The 18069-nt window shown below is 43.1% G+C and overlaps 1 protein-coding gene across 1 annotated transcript; it reads left to right on the top strand.

Moving 5' to 3' along the window:
- Positions 1–8396: 8396 nt before the first annotated feature.
- zfand5a (zinc finger, AN1-type domain 5a) lies at positions 8397–15926 on the top strand. The gene is made up of 6 exons (XM_018760087.2): positions 8397–8549; positions 11540–11714; positions 12019–12130; positions 12568–12671; positions 14138–14266; positions 14453–15926. The coding sequence occupies exons 2-6, from the start codon at positions 11555–11557 to the stop codon at positions 14599–14601; spliced, it is 654 nt and encodes a 217-aa protein (XP_018615603.1). The 5' UTR covers positions 8397–8549; positions 11540–11554; the 3' UTR covers positions 14602–15926.
- The last annotated feature ends 2143 nt before the right edge of the window (positions 15927–18069 follow it).

Raw genomic sequence — 18069 nt, 5'->3', positions numbered from 1 at the left:
ACTAAGCAGCTTTATTCCATTCATACAAAGAATGATGCAACATTGATGTAATCGATGTATTTCCACACAAGCCAAGATACCAGATTAGAAACACAGTTCTGAAATAATGTATTTTAAATAGTGAGAAACTCAACTATTCATGAAACATCGGACTCGTACTTTCATTTTTTTATTTTTTTGATTGTAAAGACATAAATGTCTGAAGGGTCTGAGGGCCAGAGCAGAATCCGAGAAACCCTCACCACCACAACACTTTGAACATTTAGTTCCAGAAATGACTCATTAATCTCAAGTATGAAAAAGCCTGTTAGTCAGTTATGAGTGAGGGCAGAATCAGACTCGTTAAGTATGTGGCTGCCAAACCTGTCTAACAGATCTGTTTCTGGAAAAGACACTCATACAGTCTTAGAACATGATGACTCCAAAATGATTAGAACTGATGGGGCTTCGGTTATAAACCCATATCGTAGTTTTTCTGTACTTCGTTGGGTGAGTAAGAAAGCAGTGTATAGTCACTCAAGGCTCTCCAATGTCAGTGTGTGCTTTTATCTACTCTGCCTAAGTATAAATACCACAGTTCTCTTTAAAGACACGGTAAAGGGTCACTCGCCAATGTAAATTGTTTATTTATGTACGAAACTGATTTTGTGTTACTCACAATACCATATCTCCTCCTACACACCCTTTGATTTTTATATCAGCCTTTGCCTTGCTCCTGTTTACCAAAAACTGTACTTTGCCCATAGCTTCTTTCAGACAATTCAGTCGTCACATGATGTTATCTTATTGAACAGTATTCCATCACAGTCTGAAGAGGCAAGCGCACTGGTAAAACAAAAAAAAATTACAAACCTACATTGTTAAGAGGAGTTTTTTTTTTTGCATATTTGTGTGCCTGGGCAGGGTGTGGTGGCGCAGTGGGTTGGGCCATGGTCCTGCTCTCCGGTGGGTTTGGGGTTCAAGTCCCGCTTCGGGTGCCTTGTGATGGACTGGCGTCCTGTCCTGGGTGTGTCCCCTCCCCCTCCGGCCTTATGCCCTGTGTTACCGGGTAGGCTCTGGTTCCCTGTAACCCTGTATAAGACAAGTGGTTCTGAAAATGTGTGTGTGTGCCTGGGATAGATCTTCTTCTGGCTGCCCAATCATATTCACAGAAATAACAAAAAGATAAATATGTTTAAACAGATTAATAGTTAATAGAGTAAACAGGTTAATAGTATTGTTTGTAATAACAGTTCAAAGGACAAGCACTCTTGGTAAGAAGAAACCATAAGGTTGCCTTTATGGTTTCCATGTAATGTAAATGTTTATATATATCTCAAAAATTATTTGGTATAAAAATTAAGGTGATTTGGAATCACGGGTATTCGGATAAAGTTTTATGCTGGTCCTGATGAACACTGTTTTATGGTAGAAAGACACAAACTAAATGCACTGAATCACACGTCTGCATCTAAGTGTCTCTTTCTGCTAACGTAATGAACACATCGTATTTTCTAGGAGACGTACGCCGCTTTGGAGAAAAGAGTCTGCTAAATGAATACATGTAAATGTAAATAAGGAATACATAATTTTGCATTTCACCATGCACTGTGGGTCTTCATTAAAAATATAAGAAGCAAAGTAAATTATGAAAACGTGCATACTAGCTTACTAACTTAGTGAAAAGGTAAAACCCCTGCATAAAATAGCTTTATTACTGTGCAAGGCCTCATTCAGTATAAGGTTGACAGCACAGGAAAGGGTGTGGGATCAGGGAAAATACATGGGGGACGGGGGGCTCGGAGAGGGGGTTCTAGAGTCACGACACACAATTTCAAGGAGGCACGTCTGCTGCTGAACCTTGAGCACGTGGCAGGACCCATCTCCACATGAGAAAGCAAACAAAGCCAGGGGCATCGGGGTGGGTTGGAGTGGGGGGCGTTCTGGAGTGACGGCACACACTGTTCAGAAGGAACGCCTGCTACAAAAGCTCAAGCACGTGGCAGCCAGGCCCAGTCTGCACATTGGGACAAAGGATAAATCCAGGGGTTGCTCACCACTCAGGACATCTGCTCCACAACCCCCGGGGAAACAAAAGCTCACTTATTGTAGAGCGCACCCCCACCCCGGACTTTGCCTACACACTTGCACTGCTGTTCAGCTCCCACAGCTATTAACTGGACTCTGGTCTGTTCATTTCACTTCAGTTCTTTCCTTATGAATGAGAAACAGCAACCGGGACTCACTGTTCACTTCCATTGTAAACTGTTTTCTTTAATGCAGCACTCTGAGATGTACTATTTTTCACCGAGTTCAAGACCTAGAGGTTAGTGCTCAGTACAATGAGCAAGCCTGGGGATTTACCAGGAACAGCAGGTGTTCAACCAGATTACTTTTGTGATAAAGCTGGGAGCAAGGAGTATGTAAGTCCTGTGAGTTCCGTAAGTGAGTTTTTATACATCTGCTCATTTTTTGCTATATATTTAAAAAGAGACATTCAGGATACACAGGACAAGACATTGCACCCCATGCACATATTACAACATCACCATGAACCCACAGAGAAGAATATCCAGCACTGCCAATATAAATCTTCATGGCTCGAGACTAAGAAGCTTAACCTCCTTACCTACCCAACACAATCACAGTGTACCAACACAGGTATTTCGTTGAGGTTGTCAAGTGGGCACCTCCCTTCATCTGTATTTTGTTGAATTAGACCCACGACACCTCCGGAAGGCTCAACAGTGTAGTCTGGCATCTCAGACCCAACCCCCTCCACACACACGTTAGATGCTCTTCACCTTTAACAAATACCGCAACTCCACACACTCAACTACCCCAGTTAAACCACAGTTAAACCACAGTTCCATACATACCAGTACTGTTGTACGTTGGATCAGTGGGTGTATCTGCAAGGTATGTGCGAATACCCCTCCACCATCTTGAAGGCAGCCATCTTGAATCCAACTCACTCACACACACACACACACACACACACACACATATTTTCAGAACCGCTTGTGCCATACGGGGTCACGGGGAACCGGAGCCTACCCGGTAACACAGGGCGTAAGGCTGGAGGGGGAGGGGACAAACAATTCCAAATTGAAAGGGGGACGTGACCACTCTAATGTTTAAAATTTCAAAAGACATTTAATGTGTGTTACATACATCTGTTTTTCATACTTCAGATGAGTCCATAATACTGTACAACAATATGTATTCAGACACGTGTTGTTGAGGAAAGAAAGAGGCTTTATCAGACTGAAATGTTTTTCAAGGCTCATGCTATTATAATTACTTTATACCGAAGCTAACACAAAGATCTACAACTACTAAAATTTATACATCCAGTGTCTCCATAAAGATGCTGAACAAATTTAATGCCTAGTGGTTCCACTGCTGACAACCTTCAAATGACTGGTTCATGTTACTGGGCAGCACACTGCCCGTTGCCCATGCATTCAAGATACACAGGTCATGATGTTATACCTCATGTGTGCATTACAACAGCTCTACACAAGGATCCAGTCCAACCAACATCACTATGAAGCCATAGAGACAACAAATTCAGCCTTGCTAACACATATATCACCATGACCTGAAACCAAGAAGCTTAAATTTCTTCCCTACCCAACATAACCACAGGATACCAACATGGGTATTTCACTGAGGTTGTTAAGTGGGCACCACCCTTCGTCGGTGTTTCGTTGAATTAGGCCCACGACACCTCCAGAAGGCTCAACAGCACAGTCTGGTGTCCCAGATCCACCCCCTTTCCACACACGTGTTAGATGCCCTTCACCATCAACAAATACTGCAACTCCACAAACCCAACTAATAACATAGCATTTGTTTTAACTCAACATTACTGATGTTTAGATAGTGCAACTTCAAATAAGAGGGAAAAAATCATACCAACACAGTCTCTTATCAAAGAGCTCACCATTCTGTGGGCACAGGCTTTAAAGGGTCAAGGCTACATGGAGAACAAGTTTTACCCAAGGGCTTGCAAGGTACATTGACCCTCAGGCCACAGTTGGATCAGACCATTTGCTCATATGTCATGTCCTCTGGCAGTGGAACCTTGTCGCATAAGGTTCTGCCTGGATCAGCCTTAAGGTAACGCTTCTAACAAGCAAAAGAGCTTATCCTGCTCACCCCATCTTATGTAAGAGGATAGACCTTTTTATATAAAACATCTCTTTTTCAACAGTGTCACTAGATGCAAAATCCAGTAGCACAATATTATTTGCATTCCTTATACAAAACAGTCAGTTTAGAAGATATTTCATATTCACATGTCCCTAATACAGTATTTGTGGTGTGTTATGCTACATTCTTTAATTCAAAAGTTCAATTTGTAGTTAGATTTAAAAGATCTGTCTAGTGCAAATAAAAATAATTTTGTTCAGATTTATTGAAATACATTTTTAACCACGTAGATGACATATGCTGAGGACAAATCACCCATTCAGATATAAGTTTACTCTCAAAATACAAGCCACTTGGTGAGAGCTGGTAGGGTAGTGGTTTGTGAACTGCCTTTAGACCCAAAGGTTACAGGTTTGAGTCTCACCCCAAGAGGTATTACCCTTGAGATATGTACTCACTCCAATAAAATTACCTAGCAGTGTAAATAATTGCTGGTAGTTTAACATTGTAAGTTGCTTTGGAGAGAAACATCAACTAAATGTAAAGAAGTTTGGACCATTAACTTAAATGTAATGATACTCTGCTGTATCAGAACAAACACTGTATTTCTATGTGATGTATGTTGCTTTGGAGAAAAGCATCTGTTAAATTAATAAATGTATTTGCATAGTGTTGGATTTTGTGCTACAATCAGATCAGAAAATGGCAATGGCTCTAAGAAAGACTGAGGAAGGGGTAAACTGAATCCTCTCTCCTCCTGCTTTCCCATGTGGAGATGACAAATGAGTGAAGAGACCTCCAGTACTTTGCTCTACAGCCCTTCTTCCAAGCAATAATGATACTCAGCATATACGAGAGCAGACTGTCACCAGACCTGCAAAATAAAACACAATGAGCATTCAAAGAGTCAGAAATATACTTCCATCTTGAGCAATGTAAACATTTATGTGCATATATTCATGTGAACTCAAAAACAGAGAAATGGGAGAATAAAGTGACATAATTTATTTCCAGATGATTCATTTTGAAAATTATGTTTACTTCTCTGGGTTGACATCAGAGAAACCTGAATAGAGAGAATTCTAATTTGTATATTCAACCTGGGCCACACTTCTACCAGCGGTTTTAGTGACACAGATCCCTTCGCCGACTGGACTCCATGCCCACATGGAAAGCAGGATGTTTCGGCGCACCCTGCCCAGTAAACTGAGCTCTTCCAGCTGATGCAGCTCCTACACCATCACTCTCCAGCTGCGTCTGCTCAATACTGCAGCTCCCGAGCCCCAACCCCCCTCACATCCGAGACGTTTACATCCGGAGAGGCATCAATGTCACCATAAGGTGACCTACCACGCGACCCCGACTCTTCCTTCTCTACAAACAATGAAGAGCAAGGCGCTCAAAGAGACATTGCTAAAACCACGACCCACTATGAGGTGCTGCATTTGTGCAATCAAAGCCTTGCAACCACAATATCTCCAAAGCTACATGAAGGCCACAAAGCCATAAGACACAGCTGCCCTATAGACAGGTGACAACCTGTCCCCCCTTCTACTGCATCCCCTGCACATTTCACAAGACCGCACCACGCATCACTCGTCACCGAGTGGATATTTCTCCTTTCTCCATCACACTAAAATCACAGATTAATCTGTAGAAGTCAACCAGGACACATTTTTTGTACTGTAAGATAGTGAATTCTATATAATTTAATTTTCCCCTGGAAAATATAAAACCTTGTAGTTTTTTTATACCATAAAAAGTAGTAGGGAAGTGGTGGTGCTCCACTCCACATGGGGTGCCATGATGGCACAGCAAGTAGTACTGTTGTCTCACCATGCTTAAGTGGTGTGAGAGGATGTGGGTTCAGTTCCCACCCAGTCTGTGTGAAGTTTGCGTGGGTTTCCTCCCATGCTCCAAAGATATGCTGTCATGTGAATTGGTGACTCTAACTTGCCCATTGTGTGTGTGAAAGAAACAATGTGTTTCACTGGTGTGCAGATGAGTGACTCCTTGTACACAGTATATTTAGCATGGTAAATCACCTTCAGTTAAAAGGTGTGGGCTAAATAATACTGTACACTGTTGACTGGAAGTCACCATGGAGAAAAACATCTGCTCAATAAATACATGTGAATATGAGTTCTGATAACACTTTCAAGAATGACAATGAATACAATAAGCAAAGTCTGTGGGGAAGAAAATTAATAAAATCAAATATATTCCAACTAAACTAAGGACATACAAAAAAAATACAGTTTGACCATCTTAGCAAATCAGAGCAAAGGTTTCAATAAATACTCTGATAATTAAGTACATAAAAACAGACTGCATGCTTGAACTTGTTCTGAGCAGATCTCGTTCTGACCAAGCTCTCCCTTCATACCAATAAAAAGCCTTCATTCGCACTGTTGTTGGGGAACCACTTGACAATATAAGTCGCACTACCTCTCAGGAATTTCACACCACAACCACGTTTTGAAAGTTGCCAAGCAGCTCAAACCCGATTCAGTAACTGTAAAAAGGGCACAGTGCTGTTACACCATGTGAAGGAGTAAACGCGTGGCAGATCAGCTCAGAAAATAAAGGTACCCCTTGGGGGAATTCTTCTTGTTCAAGTAGTCTGTGTTTAGACAAACAGCTGCGACTAATAAATCATACGGCAAAGCACATTTCCAAACAACCCAGCTGTAAACATTCTTTAGTTTAAAACATCTTCATGGAGGTTTGTCACACCACAAGGCATTGTGGGAACGGTAAATCTCTCCCACTTGTCCACAGCTGCGTTCTTAGCATGTGGCTGGGGTGCCAACTTCTTTATTTATCTCGTAGGCCTACACATGACCTGGTCTTTAGATAAATGAGTCAAGAGTGGCCAGCTACCAGTGATCAACTGTGTTCATTGTTTGCAGAGGTCAGTCAGTCTGTGTGTTTTACATTTACTCATTTAGCAGATGCTTCTCTCCAAAGCAACTTCCAACAAACTCTATGTAGTGTTATCAGCCCACACACCTTATTCACCAAGGTGACTTACACTGCTAAATACACTACTTACACTCATCCATACATCAGTGGAATACACACACACACACACACACACACACTCACACACTATGAGTGAACCTGAACACACATGTCTTTGAACTGTGGGAGGAAACCAGAGCACCTGGAGGAAACCCATGCAGACATGGGGAGAACATGCAAACTCCACACAGACTGAGCAGGGATCAAACCCACATCCTCTCGCACCACTCAGGCGCTGTGAGACAGCAGCACTACTCGCTGTGCCGCTGAGCCCCCCTCCCCTCGTTTTCTGTACGGTTCCACAGTTGTGCTCCACTGAGGCGATTGAGACACTTGTTGGCTTGGCGGCTTTGGAGGCCCCACTTTCTGCAGTCAATGTTCCTCTTACTTAGTTGCTGAGGAGCTACAGGCGAAAAACTAGAACTGAAAACCTTACGACCTTACTAGATTTAAAAAATCAGCCATGAACATATTAAAAAAAGCTAGTGTATTTTCCCATATTTCCCACTGGGTTATGGCTCCTTTCTTGGAATATGAGATATTTGTTTTCTTTAGTCGCCCACCACGCTTTAAATCAATGCTGAAGTAATAAAACTGTTTTTAAATATCACTGCGATTTCGATTGTAGCCTTTTCAGAAGTTCAATACTTACTTCCCCTTATTTAAAAAGCATTTCCTGTAGTACAAAAACGTCAAAAGTACTCCGTATCAACAGGCCGACCAAAAAAATTAGTTATAACAGCAACAAATTAAATTCAATTACAAAGACATAAATGACTCGCGATAAACCTAATTTCATACTTTATTAAATCATTGTACAGCAGTGATGCATGTAGGTTTTTTGTTACTTAACGAGAAAAACAGGAAAGGAAACAGACATAACGCGCACCCAGTTACACTTCACAAGTAACCTAAAAAGGTAGTATTTCCTGAATGCACCGAATGCAGATGAATGAAGTTTTGCAACGTAAGCATGGTGTTTCTCAATCCATATTTACTTGGTGATGTTATTTTAAGCATTGTCTCATGTCCTTGGGCTGCGCGTGAGGAACGACGCCTTCCGTCGCCCCGCCCATTGATTCCGAATACAGTACAGAGGTTCGTTACCTGTGGTCGCGTCCAATCAGAAAGTACGCGTGCGTTGTAGCTGGGACCAGTGGCCAACCGGAAGGCGCGTTTCTTCCGTGACGCACGTCGCCACTCCTCTTACTAAAGAAGGAAACAAACATCGGACAGATAGAGGAGACGGAGGAAGCGGGAGGAGTAGTATTACAGTATTGCGGCGGGGAGGGCACGCATCGAGGAAGACACTGAGTGGAAAACAAGTGTACCACTCATACAAGGACGAGCCAGCTTAAACCCCGAATCCGACTGTCGTGTATTGACTAGTAAGTAATTGTGAAAAGCGGTTAATTAGAGAACGATACCGGGAAGTGGAGCGACGACACGAGCAAAATTCGTGAAATAATATTTCAAATATTTGTTAAAATATCAATTGATACTAAAGACGTGAGTTTATTGAAAGCGGCAGTTGACTTGTTGTTCCGAAGTAACGCGAGGCCGGAGGGTAGGCGAACAGATGAAACGAAGAGTGGAGATGACTCGACTCGAGTTTCGACTGAGTCGGTTCGGATGAGGAAGGTGTTTCTTCGGCTTAGCTCTTCTTGGTTGTTCTGTCTCTTGGTGTCTTTCTGGAAGTAGATGAGTCAGTGTGGCATCATGATGATGGTTGTTTGCTCGTCGTTTCAAGTAGCTTGCTACCGCTCTTTGTTTCCGGAGCAGCGGTTCGGAGATGGATGGCGCTGCTGGATGATGGGTGGCTACATAAATCGGTCTACATTTGCAATAGTTGATCAGTTTGGAGTGTGGAAAAAGGGCCGTGACGAGTGTGTGTGTGTGTGTGCGGTGCTGTGTTAGCGCTGCCGTGGCGGTGAGAAACAGGAAGCCGCCGAGACAAAGGAGACAAAGAGCGGCGCTGTGCGCGGACAAACTAAACAAAGCGCCCGTTGCCATTCGTCGCCCGCGTTCCGCGTGGAAGTCCCACTCACGGCATGGTCCCCGGAGCCGTGGGGTGGTAGACGTGCGTGTTCCGGCGTGGCGATGTCCCGCGTGTCTGTGGACATTGCGCGCCGCAGCTCGTGCCCCCTCCCTCCACCGGCCGCCGTTAGCATGACTCAGTGGTTTTGGACGCGCGCGACCGAGGCCTGCTGCTGTCGCACAGCGAGCGCTTCTACTCGTTTCCCGGCTTCTTTAACTTCGTTTTTCTTGCGCAGCTTTGTGCGGGTGGTCTCCGAAAAACACGTATTTACCAAGTTAAAAAAAAAACTTAGCACGTTCACTATCAATTTTGGAGAGAGCCGAGGAGAGAGAAAGAGGAGGCCGCACGCCATCCCTTCGCGTCTTTCTTTGTCCTCGGCAGTATTACATCCGTGTGTGTGTCTGTGTGCGTGTCTCGACGACAGGCGAAGTTGCTTAATTCCTTTTTTCTAGATGAATGTAGCTGCGCGCATCCAGCTGCCTTTCCTCTACATCCAACAAGCTCTTCATAATATCGATACTATTGATGACAACGTACGCTGGGACCGATTCGTCTTTTCCCCCCTTCTCTTCCCCAGCACAACGTCTCCGTTGTTGTTGTTGTTGTTGTGAGGTGTTTGTCTGGCTGAGGCACGCAGCAGTGCCCTGTGAGGTATTCTCCATGTTATGTGAACACACACTGCATCAGCTCCTCACTGTGTGAAGCTGGTTCTGCTTTACCTCTTCAACTGCTAACTGTATTTAATGTCAAAACTGTGTGAAGAAGTTATTCCTGCACCCAACCATGGTATTTTTAAGTAGTTTTACATGTATAAAACACCCCCTCCCACACACACATTCTTTGTTCTGGTTCACCCACAGCAGATGAATTACCAGTCAGTGTCTTGGGTCACACTTTGCTTTCGTGACCAGAAGACGCAGTTTATAAATAGTCAGCAACGGGCACCTTGTTTCCCAGCGGAACAAAGGCCGTGCCTGAGTGCTGTGAGGAACCCATGCCTTTTCTCTCTCTCTCTCTCGTGTGTGTGTGTGGGACTGTTGAGGCGGCTTTGTGGCTGGAGCATGCGGTCCTGTGCAGGCTGGCGCCAGGCCCCCGTAGAAACATGTACGTTACTTTCACTTCGAGTTCAACGCCACGATAGTGCGCTAAATGCAGTGTTGTTTCATCAGTAGTCAGTATTGTGTTATTTCTGCTCTTGGAAACACTTAAATGTTGACTTATTTTGACTTTACAATTCTCCTTGCACAAAGAGTAGTAAATAGCTGCTGGTTTTACAGCTGCTCTGATGAGTATTATTTTGCATGTGTGTGTCACATTACACCTTGTGACAGTGAGTGGCGGAAGCTCCCCTCCCCGCAGCGTGCGGTCGAGACACGACACATGCTGCCAATCAGAAGGCCCCCACGTGATGGTGACGCAGTCGGGATTTCTAGGGAAAAACCTTAGGGCGTCGTGTGCGAGCGCGCCAGCAGGGGTGGGAGGCTGGGTGTTGTTCACACTGCTTTCCTGGGCTTTTCAAGAGAGGAGTATTTAACAGACCGTTTCATCGTGCAGGACTGTCCGCTGTGCGGCAACAAAGGTTTTGCCACAGGGTTGATGAATGTGATGAGTCGCATATGTAGTTACTCTTAGACTTGGGATGATGTAAGTGTTATTTAGCGGGCAGTGTGTAGAACATTGCTGTGATTTGTTCAGCCTTTTCCATCCAGTGGTGATATTTGTGTATTCTTGCCAGTGACGTTTATACAGTCAAATTGACGGTGTGAGAGATTTGAAGTTTGAGGGCTAATTAATCTTGAAACAGGCCAGTGAAACATAACCAAGAGGCTTGAAGGCTGTCACCTTACTGATGTTTTACTGAGATGGGTATAGCAGATGAAACACGCTGGTGAGTCATCGTTTCTGGGAGTTGTTGGATTGGTGTCGGCAATGTCTGACGTAGACTGGGTTTGACTCAGCAAGTGACCTCTGTCTTTGTTTCATTTGCTAGCAGGAAATCCCAGTTTTAGTTCACATCACAACTGTTAAAGCTGGTTCTGATGTTGTGGTATTTGTCCTAAACATGAAGGGCATAGATTGTAGAAGTTACTGTATGTCTGTTCCGTGCGCAGTTTTTAAAATTTGTCTTATCAGTTACAGTTGTACACACACTAAAGATGGAGACAAATGTTTAGTTTAGTTACCGTGCTGTAAATTGCTGAGTTTAATCTGCTGAATACTGTTTGGTTAAAATACAAAATGCCCACTCTCAAAGCTCTGCCTCAATTTATTTTGTTTACTCTGTCCATGATGAAAACATGAAATGTTACATATCTAGATTAACCACTGTTTTATCTGTAGGATATTTCAGCAGAGATGGCCCAGGAGACAAACCAGAGCCCAGTGCCCATGCTGTGTGCCACAGGTTGTGGTTTTTACGGTAATGCCAGAACAAACGGTATGTGCTCCGTTTGCTACAAAGAGCACTTGACAAGACAGCAAAACAGCGGGAGGATGAGCCCCATGGGCCCAGTGGGTAAGTTTCTACACTTTCACAGCCATTCTCTTCATTCTGCTCTTTGCCTCTTCACCACCGCAGTCCTTCTCTAACATTAAAACTATAAAAAAAAAAAAAAAAAAAGTTTCAGTACTGATATTTTTTTTTGGGGGGGGGGGGGGGGTTCAGAAACAAATTACTTATGTTGATAGTGTGTTTTTGAAGACAATGATGAGCATTCTGCATGACCTGTAATTTTTGTGTGTCACTTGTAAATGGGGTTTTAATGACAGTTCAAGCCATGGTTTGTGTTTGGGCTGACCTTTTATACATTATGTCTTAGGTACTGGGAGTGCAGCCAGCAGCCCCACATCAGAAGCCACAGCCATACAAAGAATAGACGCTAGCTTAAGTAATTCTGAAGTCTCGTCCGTCAGCATAGCTGACACATCTAGGTGAGTCTTCTGTGGCCCTGCCCACAACACACCTGTGTAGTGTGTCATCACGATATAACAGGAAGGAAATATGTGGTTTCCCCTATCACTGTTAAAGCACGTTGGTACTGTCTGAATTGTGTTTCGAGAAACCTGGCAAAGATTTGATTGGTTTCTACAAAGTTGTATGAAATACAAGCTAGTAGTCTTGTCATTCTCATAAGCAAAACGTTTTGGGCTTGTAAATTATCAGATATGGGTTGTGTACCCAAAATGACCTGGGAAATTATTTTTGAAGACTTAATATTGCTTCCTGATATTGTAGTGGAGGTCATGAACAGCAGAGGGGGAAAGAGTAGGCCAACATGTACTACAGGGATGAGCAACTGTGTGTAGTATGAAGAGGGGGGCATTTGTGAAGAGATGTCAGTGCTGAACTCCACTTTTCCTTCTCTTAGAAGTTTACCCGTGGCCTCACTCCCAGTAACACAGCAGATGACTGAAATGAGCATTTCCCGGGAGGACAAAGTTGCATCGCCGACAGCAGAGTCAGTGGAGCCAGGTAACTGCAGCAACCGCCCACCCCCCAAGAGGTCTTCTTTCTGTTTCACCTGCTTTGAGTAGCTTTACTCTTCCACTGTGTGCATAAGACAAGTGAATTGTTATGAAACAAGTTGTACCCAGTACATTGGACTGGATCCAGATTACTGAGGCCTTAAATAAGACTCTGGCGGTCTTGCCTTTGTGGTATCCTTGTAAATGTCCGTTTAAAATATGTCTGAATTCTCATACGTGTACTTTTTTTCCGTACTCTACGGGGAGTTTTGGTTTGGATTGTGAGTTCATCCTTTTCACAGCAGACCTTCTCTGAAAGCACAAATTAATTGCAGCTGGGCTTTAATTCCAACCAGAGGTTTTTCTAGAAACTTGAAGCTCTGAAATATGGGAAGGTTTAGGGTTCCTGTTGAGACTGCACAACGATTTAGATCCAGGGGCCATTTCTTTAAATTAAGCCATGTGAATTTCCTTGCATACCATTATGTAGGTAACTTGTTACCATGTGTTCAATAAGTTGTTTGTTCTTATTGTCAATGGATACAATATTTTACACTGCAACCATTGTCAGTGTGTACTTCATATTACTTTACATTCATTCATTTAGCTGATCTTTTCTCCAAAGTGACTTACAGTGTTAAGATTCTTACAGTTATTCACCCATTTATACAGCAGGGTAATGCTACTGGAGCAGTTTAGAATAAGTACCTTGCTTTAGAGTACAGCAGCTGGAGGTGGAAATTGATCCTGTGACTTTTGGGTCCAAAGGCTGCAGCTCTAACCACTATGTTACTAGTCAGATTCACATTCAGATTACTGTACTTAATGCACAACTGTTCTCAACCTCAAGCCCTCATGATGCTGCTGATGGAACCAGAGCTCTGGCTTCAGTACTTGAGTCTTCTCTCAAGCTGACCTGTTCAGTGAGCAATCAGTATGTTGTTGGCAGGGTAGTATGGACCTTATGTGGACTTCTCAGGAAGCAGAGGGTTGTTTACCAGGTTGGCTGGAGTTGTGTGTGTCGACTTTATAATAAGGCACAGTGAACGTACGCAGGGTTCCTTCCAATTTCCCCTCCCGCACAGGACATCCCAGTTCTTGTGGTGTTATATTTGGCCTTATGTCTGTCTTGCACTTGGGATTGATTGATCTCAACAGTGATTCTAGAAACTCTTCAGAACTTTATCCCTTGTGGAAGGGATAACGTTCAGGGATATTTTGGATCACCAAGACCATCTTTAGAGCTCAGTGTGTTGGGTAAGGACAGCTTATGATGAGATGTTCTCTTGAATAGCGTTGTAACTTGGTTCTTTTGGGGTTTCTTGAAGGCTGCTAATCCAGGTAATGTGAGAAGCTAAATTAAAATGGGACGCCTGTGGTCTGAACATAGACTTGGTTTGGGTGGACTTCTGCTCCCTGTGGAGAGTGGAAGCGATGAAGTAAATGAAAAGGCTGTTTGCTTTGTTTTTCCAGTTGTCACTCAGCCCACAGCCTCAGCCACCCACCCCAGTGCCCCCAGCAGTGATGAGGCCAAGGCCCCAGAAGTCCCTAAAGTCAAGAAGAACAGGTGTTTCATGTGCCGAAAGAAGGTTGGGCTGACTGGTGAGCATGATTTGAAAAATGCGATATTGATATTGTTTGGTAAAGCTGTTGTGTGACTTAAATGTCTTGAATTTTATATAGCGAATATGTATGCGTTAAAAAGTTCTTTCATATCTCATCTTGTGGATATTGTCTGTGGCAGAACAAGCAGATTTATAATCCCGGTTCTCTGTTTGCCTCACGTAGGTTTTGACTGTCGGTGCGGGAACCTTTTCTGTGGATTGCACCGTTATTCGGACAAGCACAACTGCCCTTATGATTACAAAGCTGAAGCAGCAGCAAAGATCCGGAAGGAGAACCCTGTTGTTGTTGCTGACAAAATCCAGAGAATATAAAGACTGAAACATTTGACCTCAACACTGACTTGATGGGCTAGAGGACTTTTTTAATCCCAATCTTGGAAATTCTACCCAGAGCCGATGCATGAACAGTCACTTTTTTCATTACCACAGTGGTGTCTCGCTTATAATGTAAAAATATGCATTTCAAAATGCAAACTAGCGCATGTTTTGTTTTCATTCCCAGATTTTCCTCAGTACCTTCTTCCCCAAATTAAATTGGATTAGATTTGTGCCAAAGGAAAACAAGATACATTTGCTTTGTGATGCGTAAATACCTTGGAAAAGACTGTTAGTACCCAAAACAACATGGTTGCTTTTGAGTGAACTGAAATGACATGGTGGGATTGGTCTTGGGAGAGGGTGTCATGAGCTTGTGGGGGGAAGTGGGTGACATAATGGAAAATGTTCCTGTTCTGATAGTTGGAAAATGTATTTATAGGGTGAGGGGGGTCGTGAAAGCCCGTGGTGAAGAAATAGGCCTTTCATGTTCAATTTTTCATGAGTGTTGACTCGTGGCTGGTAATTTATGCAGCGCGTGTCCAGGTTTTGTCATATCTATTGTTCCTTCTTATTTTTGTGGCACCTTTTATTAGCTGTCTGGTTTGTGGCTTTTTTTTTTTTTTTTTTTTAAATTTATTTAAGCTTTTTCCCTCCCCAGTATTGAGCCATGGTGAGATGAAATGCAAGTGCTAGACAGTTTACACCTTTTGTTTGTCAGTCTTTTGACAGCATTTGATGTCTACATGTGGAATCAGACACCTAGTTATCCCAAAACATTAGCCTGAAAGTTAACACCTGCTATACAAGGACTTCTGCATTAGTGTTAGATACAGACTGGGGGAAAACCTGGCTGGTATATAACTTCTAGCTGTTGTATTAGTGAAAACTTCAAAGTGTTACATTGAAAATTGTTGATTTGCAGTAAGGACAGTAGTGGTGGTTTTCTCAGCCTTATTGTCATTTTAATATTTTTTTTAGGTGCTCTATTCTGTGCGGTTCTTGGGGGTTTTACCCCCCTAAAAAACAGATGATAGAATAAAGTTGCTTGTGCTCAAAGTGGATCATTCTTTTTCAGTTAGATTAAGAAATGTTCTTGCTTAATATCTGCATTTGTTTTTAAGTTCAATTTTTAAAAAGAACCTTTTTTCCCTTTTCCTTTCTGGAGTTTCTTCTGTTGGTAGTTGAAGTCACCCGTTTTCTAAACCCTAGCTATCTGAAAGCCTCACTAAATGGAGCCAGCTGTGTACTTTGTCTTGCAGATAGTTGTCTTGATGGTGGTTTGAGGCCTGAAATTATGCCCACTTTGCCTGCTTTTTTTTTTTTCCCCTCCCTTTTTTTTTCCTTTTCCAATCTTTGGATTTAGAAGTTTAGTACTGAATAGGTGTATTGCATGGATTGCATATCTAAGGCTATGTAAAATATCTGAACTGTAGAAATTGGCAATATACTTCACTAATGCTTGGTTAATCTTTTCACCCCTTTTTTTTTTTTTTTTTTTTTTTCCCCCCCCCCTCTTTCCCCTCCTCCAAAAGTCTCAAAGATTGTGTTGATGTACGTATATATTCTGTGTGTAGAGTGGGTATGTGAAACATGCTGCAAATTATTTGTACACAAAGGGGTCAATGTGGAGCCCTCATCTCTCCCCCTCCCACTTCTGTGTAAAACATTGTGTTACCCTTAGCTCTATGGATGTTGGCGTTTTCATTACACATTAAAAAATCCAAAATAAGTTGTGGATGTAGATTTGGGGGAGGGGTTAGTTTGTTTTTTATTTGGTCTTCTATAATTGATTTCAATAGTTGCCAGAGACTAGAGCCTGCTCTCTTGGGCCTCTGTGTATTTGTTATACCTTTTATAGTCTAATGTAGCAGTGTGGTAACCCATTGTAAATACACTTTTTTTTTTTTTTTTTTTTTTTTTTTTCTCTTCCTTCCCCCCCCCCCCCCCCCCCCCTTGTTTTTCTTTTATTTTCAAAGCCTGTCTTTTTGTGTTGTAGGGCTGTGAGGTTTGCTCTTGTATCTGTTCCAAGTTTTTAAATTTCACACATTTTAGTTATGCAAAATTGTACAAACTGTGTTAAATATTTATGTATTGCAGATAATCTTGTTTCCCAGCATTAATACAAAATATAATGTAAATAAAAATTATGTACAGACAAAGCATTTTTCGACTGCTCGGTTAAGTTTGTTTGTAAACTACAGAAAAAAGGTAACTAAAAGGAGAATATTGTTTAATGACCCGCTCCCCCCCATTCTGAGAGCTGTGCATTCTACAGTTTTGTCTCGGGGGGGCGGGGAACGAACAAAAGATATCCGGCTTTTCGTAAGCATCGGTGTGGTGGCACTGGCACCTCACGGCATGATTTAGTTTGGGTGGAGTTGCAGTTTTCGTTAGATTGTGGTAAGAAAGCTCTGCGATGTTTCAGGCTGATGAGTGACTCAGCCATGCGACTGATGTTACCTTGCTCTGCTGTGTAAAACAATCAGCGATCGTGGTGGTTTTCGGTACTTGTAAAAATCTACCTGGGCTCTTCGCTTGTAGCTCCCAGTCCTCCCTGCTGCTCTGGGGTGGAGCTCTGAAGTGGCTTTTCTTCTCTGTTGCCTCGCCGAGTTGGGTCACTGTTGATGATCAGCCTGACGTTGGTGGCACTTAAGTGCGGAGCGCAGGATCGGTAGGAATAGCTGCGAGCCTTTGTGGACAGCTACAGTGCGAAAAGGGGCAAGAAAATGAGAGGAATGTGACGATTTCCTCCCCATGGGGAGAGCAGAGTGCTTTATACTTGGGCAGGAAAGATGTGGCGAAGGAACAGTACGAATGTTTCTGTCGTTCTTGTAGCAGGAGGTCAATTCAGCTTCTTGTGAGAGCAAGTGGGCAAAATGAATAAATAATTGACACGCTCCCTTTTCAGATGCATTGCGCATCCATTTGTGAGGTTCAGCTACTTCAGTATCGTTCAAGTGTGAAGTATCCCGTGCTGACCCTGTATAACTCTGTGAACTGGTAATTGCAGCTTTTTATATTTGCGCTGTTCTGAACACCACTTTCAGCAACATCAATAACATGTTTGTCCCCTCAGTGTGCCCTGCAAGACACAAGCGGTGGGGGGGGGGATGTGTATGTGTGTTCCTGCTGGTGATTTGTTCCAGGCAGTGCAGACACTCAGCCCACCCCCTTAAGCCCCCTTAGTGGGTGCAGAGCACCACTTTCACTGGCGCCACTGGGACGTAGCAACAGATGTGCTCCTATGAAGGCGTGGGAGTCGGGCGGTCCTGATGCTGTTCGGGGAAGAGCCCCGTCTCCCTAACACAGAGGGACCGAAAGAACCACCTTCCCTACCTGTATCCATTCTCACACCAATTAAAGGTGAACACATGAATAGAACAGCACTGGATTGTGAGAAACAACTCTGTCCACGTATGTAAATGACATACAAACGGTTACAATACTTTATAAGTGATTTGG

Source organism: Scleropages formosus, chromosome 17 (assembly GCF_900964775.1).
Source record: "Scleropages formosus chromosome 17, fSclFor1.1, whole genome shotgun sequence".
In the NCBI taxonomy this organism is placed as follows: domain Eukaryota; kingdom Metazoa; phylum Chordata; class Actinopteri; order Osteoglossiformes; family Osteoglossidae; genus Scleropages; species Scleropages formosus.
The sequence above is the reverse complement of the archived record's forward strand: the minus strand, read 5'-3'. Positions and strand labels throughout refer to the sequence as shown.

Bases quoted from the DNA above. Each gene is read 5' to 3' on its own strand.
- zfand5a (XM_018760087.2), top strand. From the start codon at position 11,555: ATGGCCCAGGAGACAAACCAGAGCCCAGTGCCCATGCTGTGTGCCACA. The intron at 11,715-12,018 runs GTAAGTTTCTAC...ATTATGTCTTAG, and splicing joins GAGCCCCATGGGCCCAGTGG to GTACTGGGAGTGCAGCCAGC. The intron at 14,267-14,452 runs GTGAGCATGATT...TGCCTCACGTAG, and splicing joins AAAGAAGGTTGGGCTGACTG to GTTTTGACTGTCGGTGCGGG.